The 14,547-nt window shown below is 33.5% G+C and overlaps 1 protein-coding gene across 1 annotated transcript in view; it reads right to left on the bottom strand.

Moving 5' to 3' along the window:
* The window catches only part of LOC112514870, a 9,506-nt gene extending 6,848 nt beyond the window's left edge, over window positions 1-2,658 (bottom strand). The window contains exons 1-3 of the mRNA XM_025121500.1: window positions 2,346-2,658; window positions 740-902; window positions 435-635 (exon numbers count right to left, since the gene is read on the bottom strand). Coding sequence (XP_024977268.1) covers window positions 435-635; window positions 740-902; window positions 2,346-2,634 — 653 coding nt within the window. The 5' untranslated portion in view covers window positions 2,635-2,658. The remainder of the gene's footprint in view (window positions 1-434; window positions 636-739; window positions 903-2,345) is intronic.
* Window positions 2,659-14,547: the final 11,889 nt, after the last annotated feature.

The raw sequence follows: 14,547 nt of genomic DNA on the forward strand, positions 1-14,547 counted from the left end.
AACCAAACCAAACCAAACCAAACCAAACGAACCCATTTTATAGGGATATTCCATTAACCATTCATCTGTACGTTATGCACATGTGCATACACGTAATTGAAGATGTTTCCTAGTTTCTATGCACATTTGCTTATCGTACAAATTACTTGCATGCATATGTGCATACCGTACAGATGAATGGTTACCGGGGTGTTCCTCGGTTTTTCATTTTTGCGGTTATCCCCAAATTTGTAAGAAGGATATTGTCCTAAATAACCCTATATCCCACACGGATGTAGGTTCTGGGGGTAGGATGTACGCAGACTTTACCTCTATCCGGCAAGGTAGAGAGATTGTTTCCGTGAAGACCCCCGGCTTGCAAAACAAAAGCAAAAAAGCAAGACCAATTACGTTTTTTGCAATTTTCTTGTGTGATTATTGATCCTAACGGTTACCATATGATCGGATGCTTCCATTTCCTCCAGTTACCACAAAGAACGTTTGTTTCCAAAGGTTTCTCGAAATCATCGACCCTCATAACGAGATGCCGCCCGTACTTTCCGATACAATCGTTCTTTCTCCATAGATGCTTCACTTCTTTTAAAGTGAACGAGAAATTGGCATATGCTATATAGTCTCCGAATGGATACTTGCCCCTAATAAACACGAATCGAGAAGTAAGCATTTGTGATTTCGATGCTAAAAACATACAATTCATTCATAATAGATAAAGATCGAGAAAAAGAAAGAACCAAAATGCCTGGTTTGCCCGATAATTAGCGAACGATTTAGCATGACGCTAAGGGCCGTTGCTGTAACGATCTTGTACATTTCGTTCCCAAATCCGGCCTCCGAAGCTTTGCCCATTACGAAACCTTGCTTGCAGAATTCGTCGGAAGATAGCCCACGAACTCTAGAAGCTCCTAGAATACGAAAAAAAAAAAACCAATCAATAAAGACTGTCGATTTGATGGAGATATATGATGGTTTCTTGCATAGCATACAATACAACAAAATCGGTTTTGTAGAATGTAATGTTATGTCTAAGGGATTGTATGGTTGGCTTTTCATCACGTCCTGGATAAAGTTGTCTACATGGATTAATTTGTCTATATATAATGAAAAGGTTTTTGTTTGGAAGGGTTCTTTTTATAGATGGAAGGATCGTGTTTTTTAATTGGGAGGGTAGGTTTGGAAAAAGTTTGGCTTTCTGCATAAACCTCCCTCCTAGAAGTTTACTGAATAAGTCACATTTTGTATCATTAAGCCACTACCAAAAAATAATGTATAACTGACCGAATAAGCAGCGAGTCTCACTCTCAGTAAGCTCATTAACCTGCTAACAAACAGGCCCCAAGTGTCCTAATAGACGTCCTAACAACCTGTTGTAACATCTTTATATAGGTCGTACAGTTGTTTGGTGTCATTAACTTAAGTCCTATAAAGCAGTCTGTTAGTACATTTAGACATATTCCACGTCCTATAAAGCCAATTTTGTTGTACTGTAGATTAACCATTGTAATGGAGGCATTTCAGAGTCGACTAAACGGCTAATACTAAAGGAGGGGTTCAAGCCCGCCTCCTACACGATTCTAACTTGAGCCTGTTATGTATTTGAGCAAAGTCACTCCGCCCCTTTGCCAACAAAGCTACAACCCACCCCTTATGAACCATATATTTCAGAGTTGACTCTGCAACTAATGCTAGCGGAGGGGTTCAAGCTGGTGTCCAGCACAATTCGAACTTGAACCTCATATGTAGTTGAGCAAAGTCGCTCTGTACCTTTGCCAACTGAGCTACAACCCCGCCCCACCACATGTGAGGAGGCATTTGAGAGCTGACTCAACCATTAATGCTAATGCTAGCGGAGGTATTCAAGCCCGCCTCCTGCACGATTCTAACTTGATCCTGTTATGCATTTAAGCAAAAAGTCGCTCGCCCCTTTGACAACTGAGCTACAACCCACCCCCTAGGAACCACAACAACCCGCCCCCTAAGAACCACATGTCATGAGGCATTTTAGAGTTGACTTAGAGGGTTAGGCTAATGGAGGGGTTCAAGCCCACCCCTGCACTATTCGAACTTGAACCTGTTATGCATTTGAGCAAAGTCGTTCAGCCCCTTTACCAACTAAGCTACAGACCGCCCCCTGGGAACCAGATGTGAGGAGCATCTCAGAGCTGGTTCAAGCCCATCTACTGGAATCGAACTTCAAACTTGTTTATTTGAACATAGTCGCCCCACCCCTAAGTCGGCCCGCCCCTTTACCAACTAAACTCAAAGAATCTAAGATTGATTCATGGTTGACTACAAAATGAAAATTTGCAATAAATCTAAAAAGGGGCAAGAAACCAAATCTTTCATACCCTGCAACTCGAAATGATTTCTAATCAATCTGCGAACTCTGAGGCTCTCTTTCCATGAATCGCCACCGCCAAAAGGATCAACAGCTTCGTTTCCCATATCCTCCACCGTCGCGCAGGTGGTCGCAGACCTCCTTACCGTCGCATTTTTCAGCTCCGGTGGCGGCGGAATGACGGGATCGCCGCCGGAGATGAAGGTAAGTAGCAAAAATCCTAAAAGGGTGAAGATTAAACAAGAGAAAATCAAACATTTTGGTGAAATCGATCGACTTTGATGTCTTCTTAATCTCATTTTCAACTACAACAACTCGATCAGAGTGAAGATTCAGAAACTGAAATCAAGGACAGCAAATCTTTTCGATTCAGAAAATTTGAAACTAAATTTGGGTAATGTTTTTGAAACTAAATTTGAATGATGGTGTGGTCGATCTTCGAGTATTTAGCGTCTTACGAGGTTGTCGTGTACTCGTGTTCGAAAGTACACCAAATAAACGACGATCATGAACTTCTGTCCAGGGCTTTTGGGCTCGGCCCATTAAGGCCAAAATGAACTGGGCTTAACCCATTATTTGATGGGCTATTTGTTCAGAAGGCAACGGCCAAAATGAACTGGGCTTAACCCATTATTTAATTGGGCTTAACCCATTATTTAATTGGGCTATTTGTTCAAACAACTTAATATATATAAGGAAAAGTTAACAAAAATCCAACGAGATTTTCTTATTTTCAATGATTTTTTTTTGATAAACTAGATGGATATTCATGCAATGCAGCAAGATACATCTTGATTTTAATATTTCATTGTATTTTTTATCTCAGTTGATGTTATAATATGGTCTTATGTTATTTTGAAAAAAACGGTGATGTTTTTATTTTTGATAAAATATAAATTTAAAGATATCATAAAAATTTGACAAAAATATATCGATATTAGTATCAAATTGACTATTTAAAATTATTTATTTGTAATTCGATTTTTTATTATAATTTAATTTAGGTTCAATAACGAAGTAATTTGTATTTGGTTTAATAATATAATTTTCTTATAAATATAATAATTAATTATTTTGTTAAAACTTGACAATTATCCTAATTATATTTTAGATTTTTTAATATTTTAAAATGAGATGTTTATTCTCTATTTGATTATGTTTATCCGCAGTTAGTTACACGAATTCAAACATATAGCTTTAATAAGTTGTACTTGTGCATAATTTACTTATAATCTTGAAATTTTAAGTAATATGCATCAATATACAATACTTCATGCATAAAAAATAGTTTTTAAGAGTTTTTATCAAATATTTTATAATATAGTATAGATAAATCATTAATCTTTTTTATTTTAAATTAGTAATTTTTTGAATATTTTCTAATAAAATAAACAATTGTACTTTTAGAAAATTGGTTACCTGTATCTATCTGACTATCTGTATTTATCTGATACAAAAAACAAACATGTAATCATCAGATAGGAAGATTTTAAAGTAAAAAAAAAAACCCTAAATCAGTGTCATTCTTATCACTCGCATCCAACACCATCACTCCTCAGCGTCGTGCCATTGTCGTCCGCTTTCTATCACCGTTCATCACCGTCTTTTGACTCCTACCATCAATCTTCCCCTTTTTTATCGTTCTTTTTATTATTATATTCATTTGTTTTAGAAGGGAGGAATATTATAAAACCATTTTAACGTATAAAATTGGCAACCAATTATTTTAATTTAAGACCCAAAAATAATAATTATTATTATTATTATATTTATCGGGTTTAAGATGTTTACCAACAATTAATTCTGATGGCTGAAAATGTTACACAATAAGATAAGTTCATGTCGGTAAATGTTAAACGGGTAAGTGTTTGATAAACGGTCTCTGAGTCACATAGTTAGTGACAACTTGAGAGAGAGAATTGTCCTTAGTCGTCTACTATTTACAAATACTCCCTCTGCTTCAATATAAGTGTCCACAATAGAAATGATATACAGAACATGCATAATTATTATACTTTTTAATTAACCAAATAACAATCTTACCCTTATTTAATATATATATATATATATATATATATATATATATATATAGGGGCCTATTCAAGGGAGAACTGAGTTGTTTGTGGTAACTGTGAGAACCAATTTTAACCACAAATCAATAGATAAATTAGGAAATTTATAAATTTGGTAATTTTAAATTAAAATTTTAATGCAAGGATATTTTTGGTATTTTAAAACTCTTCTCTCTCCTCTGTTCTCTCTCCGGCCACCGTTCTCCGGCATCCGGCCACTGTCCTCCGGTGATACCACTATGATACCACTGTGATACCACTGTGATACCTAAAAATATTGACTCTGTTAAACAAAAGATACATTGTGATACCTAATCATATATAAGATGCATAGTGATACCACTGTGTTACATTTTCTATCGACCACACAAACGACATCAATGTGATACCCAAGCACATATATGATGCATTGTGATACCATTGTTGTATCACCGGATGACGGTGCCCAAAAGACGGTGGCCGGAGAGAGAAGAGAGGAGGGAGGAAAGTTTTAAAATACCAAAAATATHNKTGYATTAATATTTTAATTCAAAATTGCCAAAATTATAAATTTCCTAATTTATCTATTGATTTGTGGTTAATATTGGTTCTCACAGTTACCACAAACTAATTAGTTCTCATTTGATTAGGCCCCTATATATATATATATCTCCATCTATACTATATTATAAAACAATTGAGAAAAACTCTTAAAAATCACTTTTTATGCATAAATTACTTAATATTTATGGATGTTACTTAAAATTCAAGATTACAAATAGATTGTGCCCAAGAACAATTTTTTAAAACTCTATGTTTGAATTCGTGTAACTAACTGCAAATAAACATAATCAAATACAAGATAAAATCTCATTTTAAATATAAAAAATATAAAATATAATTAGGATAATTATTGAGTTCTAACATAATACGTAATTATTATCTTTATAAAATGTTATATTATTAAACCAAAACCAAAAATAAATTACTTCGTTATTAAACTTAAATTTAATTATAATAAAAAATAAAATTAAAAAAATTACACAAAAAATGAGAACTTTTAAATAGTTAATTTTATACAAACATTGATATTATTTTTTTCAAATTTTTATCTTATTCAAAAATAAAATCATTATCGCTTTCTTAAAAACACATAAAATCGTATTATAACATCGACAGAGACAAAAAATAAAATAAAACATTCAAATCGAGATATATCTCGTTGCATTGTGCGCGTACCTTTCTAGTAACTCTTAAATATATGTGCATTTGTTAACCGTAGATTTGGTAACTTAGGGGCTGTTTACTACCTACTGACCGGACTGACTCGGTCAGCATATCTGACTCGGTCAGCATATCTGACTCGGTCAGCATATCTGACTCGGTCAGCATATCTGACTCGGTCAGCAGTCAGTGTGTTTACCAAAATACAAATCTGAAACTAAACACTTTTTTAGAACAATTATAAATAGAAATTAGTGTCGACACTTATTTTTTGGATGTAGACAACTTAATTGATACCAATTATCATCGGTTGGTAGTATCATACCAAGTAGGGGTGCTCGTCAACACGATCAACCCAACTCAATCCAATGCGAAATAACCCAACCCGAAGTAACCCGATATTTAATTGAGTTGTAAAATTGTCAAACCATAGGTATTGGGTTGAAATTGAGTTACTATTATTTGAGCACAACCCAACCCGATGAACCTGGATCTTTTTATTTCTTGGATTTAATATGATTGTTGAATTTCTATTAATATATGCATTAACAATTACATTATCATGTATGCTCTTCACGTACACATATTCTCAATTTATTCATATATCTATATAATTCATTCGTATATATGTTCAATAACTGGGAACATATATATATAAATTGAGAAAATTAACTGAATGTGATATACGTAAGAAGTATGGATAAGTTATATCAAATGGTTGATGATGAAAAACAAATTATGTAGAGAAACAACATATTCAAGGTTAGAAAAATATTTTAATGTACTAAAGTATCAACTCGACCAACCTGTACGGGTTAGGTTGGATTGGGTTGTACTTTGGTTTGGGTTGGGTTGAGTTAAGATTTTTCAAACCGCAAGCATTGGGTTGAATTGTTCAAACGTCTTCAACCCGATAAACCTCATTTGTTTTGAATAATTTAATACTTGCAAGTTTTGCTTCTTGCAGCTAAAACCCTTAAACATCACATGTGACCTGAAAACTCACAATTCGAACATAATCACAAGTTTTCATATAAGTAACTTGAAGCTGGTACAGAAACAATACCAACATGTACTAATAAAAAAAAAGTTGATACTGATGACAATAATTATCTGGTATATGGTATAAGATTTTACGTAACTGATTGATACACGGATTTTTTTTTGGTAAAATACCAACTCTACCCCTGGTAATTAGATTGTCAAATACGAAATTTGTGTTTTGAAAATATGTACAATTTTGGGAAATTAATGTGTTATAAGTAAAGTGGATATTTAATTACTAAGGGTAAATTGGACATTGGTACGTATGGTTTTTAATGGGTGCCATTATTGTGATTCATTTCGTCACGTTATCATTATTCACGAAAGTTAAGGATGGAGTTTCGAAATGTAGTCGTGTTTAGGGGTGAGTATAGGCGGATACCCGTTCCATTTGATAGTAACCGGAACTGAAATCGGCAGTTATTGAGATATCGTAACCGGAACCGGTTAGAGCGGTTCTTAAATTTTTGGAACCGCTTCCTAAAATATTAAAATTTAATTATTTAGAAATAAAAAATAAAACATTGTCAAAACACTAAATAAATAAACAAGAACCGGTTCCAGGTACCCGCCAGGAACCGGTTCCGGGTACCCGCTTCCTAAAATATTAAAATTTTATTATTTAGAAATAAAAAATAAAACATAGTCAAAACACTAAATAAATAAACAAGAATACAAATTATACGGAATAATTGTTACAAATATTGTTTAACGATTACAAACCATAATAGACTAATAGTATATGTTGAAAGTTTATCGATTACATACTATAACTGTAAATGTTCAAAGTTTAACAATTACATACTACGAATTCAATTAAACACACAATTTGAAAAAATACGAATCATTTTATCTCAAATTCTGAATCTCCTTTCAATTTCTTGCATACTCATTGCATTCTCAACCTCGTACGGTACCTGTGAATAATTGAGTGTTAAAAAAACTACACAAACTCGTAAAAAACTGCAATATTTTTAACAAAAAACTACACAAATTTTATATAAAAAAACTGCACAAACTTTGTATTAAAAAACTGCACAATCCCGGCAGGTAACGGTTCCGGAAAATTGAGAACTGGAACCGGAATCATCCTCAACCGGTTTCGTATTTTAGGAACCGGAACCACTCATATCGGTTCCGGTTCCGGAACCGGCAGTTCCGGTTCCGTAAGTGGATACCCGATTCCACTGCTCACTTCTAATGGTGTTAATGAGCTATGTTTTTAACCAGCTATTCGAGTTCGAAGTTTATTTATCTCGAGTTTGAGTCGATTTTCAACACAAAATATAGGTTGTTTAACTTAACGATTCGAGCTCTATGATACCAGTGTTCGACTGGACTCGTTTCGAAAGCTTGATTAAACTCTACGAGTCGAGTCGAGACAAGACGAGTCATTTGAGCATACACTTTTTCGAGTCAAACATATTTATATGTTTACAAATTATATGATCAAAATATAAAAATTATCAAGGTTGAGTAAATAAATGAGTTAATCGATCTTAAATTCGAGCTCGTAAATAGCATCGAGCTCGATCTCAAACATTGAAAAAATATTCGAGTTCGAATAACCTGCTTGTCGACTCGACTTTACTCTGTTTACACCCTTACCAAAATGATCAAAAACTGATTTCAGTTTTCAATCAGTTCCCATCTCCATCAAGGAATCTGAGATTTTTTCCTTATCTGTACGATCTACTTTCTTTTACGTAACATCTTTGTGTATATTATATATAAACGTCAATTTCACACTAAAATAACATAATACTAAACTTTTAATCAACTGGTTTTTTGTAGTTGTAGTTGTATAAGAAAAACATCGAACAAGAACCAGTTAAAATATATCAATTACAATACTGATAATAGTTTTCATCAACTGGTTTTGTTTTACGTGAAATCAGTATTGTATTATATTTATTAAATTTATATATTATAGAATGAATTACTGGTTCATATGGTTTGCTCAAATTTTGGATTTGGTCTCTAAAAACAAACGATCTCCATTGATGGTCCTTAACTTTTCAATTTCATAACACTTAAGATCTCTAACTTTTCAATTTCATAATACTCAAGGTCGTTGGAGTTAAACCGTCAGTTAACAACCGTTAGAAGAGACAAATCAGTCTTTGGACAAACTATAGGAACCAAAAATGTAATTTACTCTAAAGTTAAATTACGATTCACGTATTTTTTTTAATGTAATTCACTCCAAAGACTGGTTTGTCTCTTCTATTGGTTGTTAATTGATGGTGTTAACTCCAGACACGGCCATACACGGGGAGAACGAGCCGGACGTACACCCAAGGCCAACAAGAAATAAGGGTTCAAATATTTTTCGTATATACTGACATACTGTATAATATATAGTAGAAATTCAAAAAACTTGGTAAATAAAATATATACATAAACCACAAGGGTGATGTCTAATTGGTTTGAGTTTGACTCCAAAGGTCAAAAGTATCATGAGGTCACAGGTTCAAATTCACGGAGGAATAAAAATCCTCTTGTGGCCACGCAGGTTCAAATGAGGTGACTCCGGGTTATCTGCAAAGCAGGTAATTAGTCAGCTCGCATAGCGGGTTATATATCCAGGTTAATAAAATATATACATACATACATATACATATTTATAGTATTGCTTGTTGTTTCTCTATGTTTTTTATCTACCATTAAAATATAAAATTATTTTTCCAAGAAAATATTGATGCATTTTTTATCACTCATCTTCCAACTCTTTTAATTATTTCATTCGCATTGATTATAATTTTGTATTGGAATATACCCCCACATCCCAAGTTAAGTATTCACATTTCTATTTTATTTTATCCCAAAATAAATGTCGACTTTCAAAAAATAAGTTTCTAGTTTCTCATTTTACCTTTAATTATCAGATGTATAAAGTCTCTCTCTTTATTAGTCGGGGTAAAAAATGTCATTTAGTTACTTAAAATGTGTAATGTCATTTATAATATTTTTATTTTTGGGACAGAAGGAGTAATGCATTTTTTATTATTAACTAAGAAAATTTCTACTTTTTGAAGAGAAAAAATTATCAACCATACGAGATGATCCAACTTGTATTTATAGTTAAAATTCCTAAACTACTGTTATTTTAGTGTACAATATTGACTCCTTATTACCTAAAAACCGAGTGCATCAATTTTAACTACTCTTCTATCTCTAAAACAAGAAAAAGATCTCAAGCTATAACTAAGATAAGTTTTATGGTTTCTAAAATGTTTGGTTTAACCTTAAAAATCTAAAAATAGTGATCAAAACATTAAGATGATGTGAAATGGAAACCTTACTGATTTATATCGATTTACATAGAGTATTATTCTGAATAGTCAACATTGTGACTCAAATGATGTCAATCTACACATTATAGGTATATCATAGAGTGTGTTTGATAGTAGAACGGATTTATGATGCTCGAAAATCGATTTTAGAACGGATTCTTGTCAAACCATGTTTGGATATCGGATCCTCTGTTGGATGCATATTCTTTTACTATCTCGAATCTAACGGTATGTGAATGAAAAGGAGATATGAAATATAAATGGTTGGTGAGTTAATGAAGGTATAAATAGCAATCCGTATATTAATTATACCATATGCGTGCAAACATGTGTTTCCAACCAACTACACATATTTATATATACTACCAGTACGAATCACGGATACCAAAATCTCATCTCTTTAATCATTCATCTCATGTACAAGTCTCTATCTCTTCTCTCCCCTAAAAGAACCTCAAAATTACATTTTAAACCCTTGATGTTTACTTCAATTTTCATTACAAGCCCTTTAAGATTTGTCAAAATGATAAGGATGCACCTGTGCCTTCGTCTTAGCATATAACGGAGGAGACGGAAAGAGGGTAAGGGTAAGTGTTAGCATATTGAAAAGAGATGGTGTGACCGTTAAGGAGGGTGTTGCCGTCATTGACAAGGCAGTCGTTGTAACGGAGGCGTTTAAAGAGGTGGGGGTTGATGAGTCTGGCGGAACTGAACCAACCGCAAGCGAGGTGGATGCCGGAGATGTCACAGCCGGTGGTGCAGACGTTCATGATCTCGACGGTGTAAGTGGGGATGCCACTGGGGAGGGAAGCAGTGGGACCCTGGTTAATGACAATGTCGGCCTTTGAACATTTGTCCCCCCAAATTCGGTTTGGTTCCATTTCTCTTGCTGCAGTAAATACAAACTAAATAAGTGACAGACAGATGAGATGATGATGCCCCCACTTTATTTATTGCTTTTCTTTACACTAAAAGAAAAGACAAGGTTACGTGAAAAAAGTCAACCTTTGAACTAATTTTCATTTTCTTAGTAATAAAATATGATTTTATTACATCCATTCTACTCTTAGGTATAAAGCCACAAGAGATGTAACTGGAGTTCAAAAGCTATGGAGGTTTACATGATCCTAAACTGTTCATGGTCATATGCATATTAGTCGGTGTACAAAAGGTGATCCAGAAACTCACGGTTAAAAAAAAGCTTATGTATCTAGATAGGTGCGGACCGTTTATCAAACGCTTACCCGGGTAAGTGAACACCAAGTCACATTACTTTACCGGATGAATATGGCAAGGACCAATAATCTTACCCGATAAGAGCGAGACAAGGACCAAAAGTCTTACCCGGTAAGTGAGGGCGACGACTCTTAACGCTTACCGGGTAAATTGTTGCATACGATACTGTTTTAGTGGACTAAAATATTACCCGATAAGTAAATGATAATGTTAAATTTTACCGGGTAAGTGCTTGATAAACGGTCCCTAAGTCATAGTATTTGATTGGTCAAATGGGGTCGGTTTATCTTTAAAAATTCATAATATTTGATTTAATACTTCAAATATATATTTTTAATAATATAGTTAGAAAAATTAATATCCCATAATAATTGTTTTCTAGAACCTAATTATTTGTCATATTCGATATAAATTTATATCATAATAATACATACACCTACAACAATAAGAATTAAAAATAAACCCACCAACAACAAGGGCAAAGCAGTCTTTTTTAACATGGTAGTATAATATGAAAAGAAAAAGTGAGAAAACGATTATTAATTAATTTTCATTATTTTCAATAAAATGGTATATAACATTTCCGATAAAAGAGGGATAAATGCAAAATGCTGGCTAGTAGCTAACATGCGCAGACCTTTCACCAAATTATGCACTTTTTCGATGCAGATGCAAATCCCAAAAATGGTCTAATGAAAGTCTCCAAACCTACATGTAGCTTCTTTAACATGTGGATATAAATTCTAATTTAATGGCTTCTAGTTTACATTCAAGATTTTCTATTTACTTTTTGTTTCGGTTCATGAAAGTCACCATCTAACTTTACACACGTTACAATAATGGTATAAATATATTTTTTTAAAGGTGTTTTCTCAATACAGAAAACCATTATTTACAGTCAAATTTACATGGTATACGACATATATAAAAGTTTAATAAGATACCCATAAACCCATCACATAAAAAATGTAATTATTACAATTTAATTAGCAAAATAACATTTTTATCAATAATTATATAAGGGAAAATTTTCTGAGAAAATTGAACAAAACAGCCGATATCCCTTAACTAAATTCACTTTTTAATCATTTTTTCAATCAAATTCATATTTTAACCCGAGTTTACGCAAATGCATTACACGTTTGCGTAAAGTCTATTTTCATATTTAAAAAATACACACCTTTGGATCGCCATTTGCGTACATAATTAGCGTGAGGATCCCGTATTTGTGTAAAGACTTTTTTTTTGTTAATCTGAAAATGGGTTTTACACAAACGACTAAGGCATTTATATAAACTTTGACTAAAATGAGAATTCGATACTAAAAGTGAATTTGATTGAAGAGATTGATTATTTTAGTCAATTTTTCAATTTTCAAAAATCTTTTACTTAAAAATGGAAAAAATAAACATTGACTTTTGAAATTAAACAAGAAATTTGTCTAAGAAATTGAAATTTCACCCCTCTATTTGGATTTCTACTTTCCCAGGTAAAGATCTATCTAAAAAAGTTGTGTAAAAATGTGTTATTGATCATAAAGAAAAGTCCAAATCGTTTGCATGGGGTTATTGAATGGGGACCAAGGAGGGTATAAATTAAGCACCAGCATGTAATAGAATTGACCAGTGGAATGAAACATACGTGCACTAGCACCATCAATGCAACAGAAATCGTACTTCAGCACCAACATATCTGAGCAAAGAGGCTCTGTGTCGTTTTGCCAGTGTTGCAGTGCAGTGTTTGCAGCGTTTAAGCAAAAAAAGATCACCGGAGAAGACCGACACAACGTGGACGCAAAGCACAGATACCAAATTTTAAATTCACAATTCAAATGGTAATAATGACTACGATTATTGTTATTTAATGTAAAGTGTGGTGATGACGATATAGAGGAAGAGATAGGGATTCAATCGTTTCTTAGTTAATTATTATTTTAATTAGATGAACATTATTAACGAATCTAGAGGTAGGGTTTGGTTGAGTTTTACGTACCATGATTTTGAAGAAGCTTGCGATGTGGAACAGAATTTATGGTGCTGTTGTAGGCAGTAGTACTCTTTGCAACATGATCAAAAGGACTCTTCTGTTCCACTAAAATGCGACCATATTGTAACGTACCTGATAAGAACAGGAGATTAAATAAATCAATCGGTTGATCAATAAATAAAGTGTAAAGCAATTGAGGAAGGTGTTCTATAGAATCTTAGTTGTTCGTTCAATGAAGGCGACAAAATTATGGGGCAATGAATTAGAAAATTATGTTTCGCAACGGTGTCTGAAAAAGATGAAGGCAATGATGAAAATTCAAGTGGTGAATATGAAACTTGAATTTAAGAGGATAGATGAAAATATAAAAGCAGATTTAATAAGGATTTAATGCTAAGTGCGATGAATAACACACCTGTAACGAACGCAACCACCACTAAAACCACCGAACATGTGGTTGTAAACAATGCGATTCGCAGCCTCAACGATAATTTTTTCTTTGTCAAACGATTACTAACAGACCCCAAAGTCATCGGAACCTATATTTTACGCCGGAAACTGGAGCTTAAGCATGTAATCACAGAAGAACCCAATATGCTACGCTGAATCGGTTATATCTATCTACTTTGATTCGGAGCTAAGCTCAGATGAGGAGCTTCGAGATAGCTATCGTCACCGTTATATACATTACGCCCAGTAAGCTGTACGAGTAAGGATCACACGGAGAGCGAGAATCGATTTTGGATGTATAGATAACAGGAGCGGAGGGATTGAAATGGCGACTTGTACTTGTACTGCACAAACACGAGTTCATTATAATATTAATTAGTACACAGTATAGGCGTAAACATCGAATCAATCAAATTCTGAGTAAGAAAAGCCAAAACAAAAAAAATCTACCGCCGAATCATATAGTAGTTTGACTATAGGGTTGCCTTTTCGGTTTATCACTTTATTCAACGGGGAAAAACAGCTTGTTGAACAAGCTTAAGAAGAGAGAAACATTTATATCGAAGTAGAAGGAAATTATTCACCTCGATTACAGAACCACCACAGAACAAAAACGGAAAGTTTCTCCGACCAAATTTTACTGCATTTTCCTGGAAAAGCGCCGATCGAGACGATTTTTTGCATTAAAACGAATCGAAAAAACTGAATACAGAATTCCTCATGAAATCAAGCATTATTCAGATAGATGTTTGCACAAAAGCACTAAATTAATGAGCCATTGTGTAATACATACGAATCAATTTCATTGCAATCTCTGATTATAGACACAAAAATGGCTAGAAGATACAGAAAACAGCGAATCAGATTGTGAAAAAAAAAAGTTGAAACGAAATCGATACAAAAAAGTTGGTTCAGATACCGATCA

Source organism: Cynara cardunculus (assembly GCF_001531365.2).
Source record: "Cynara cardunculus var. scolymus isolate 2C chromosome LG 6, CcrdV1, whole genome shotgun sequence".
In the NCBI taxonomy this organism is placed as follows: domain Eukaryota; kingdom Viridiplantae; phylum Streptophyta; class Magnoliopsida; order Asterales; family Asteraceae; genus Cynara; species Cynara cardunculus.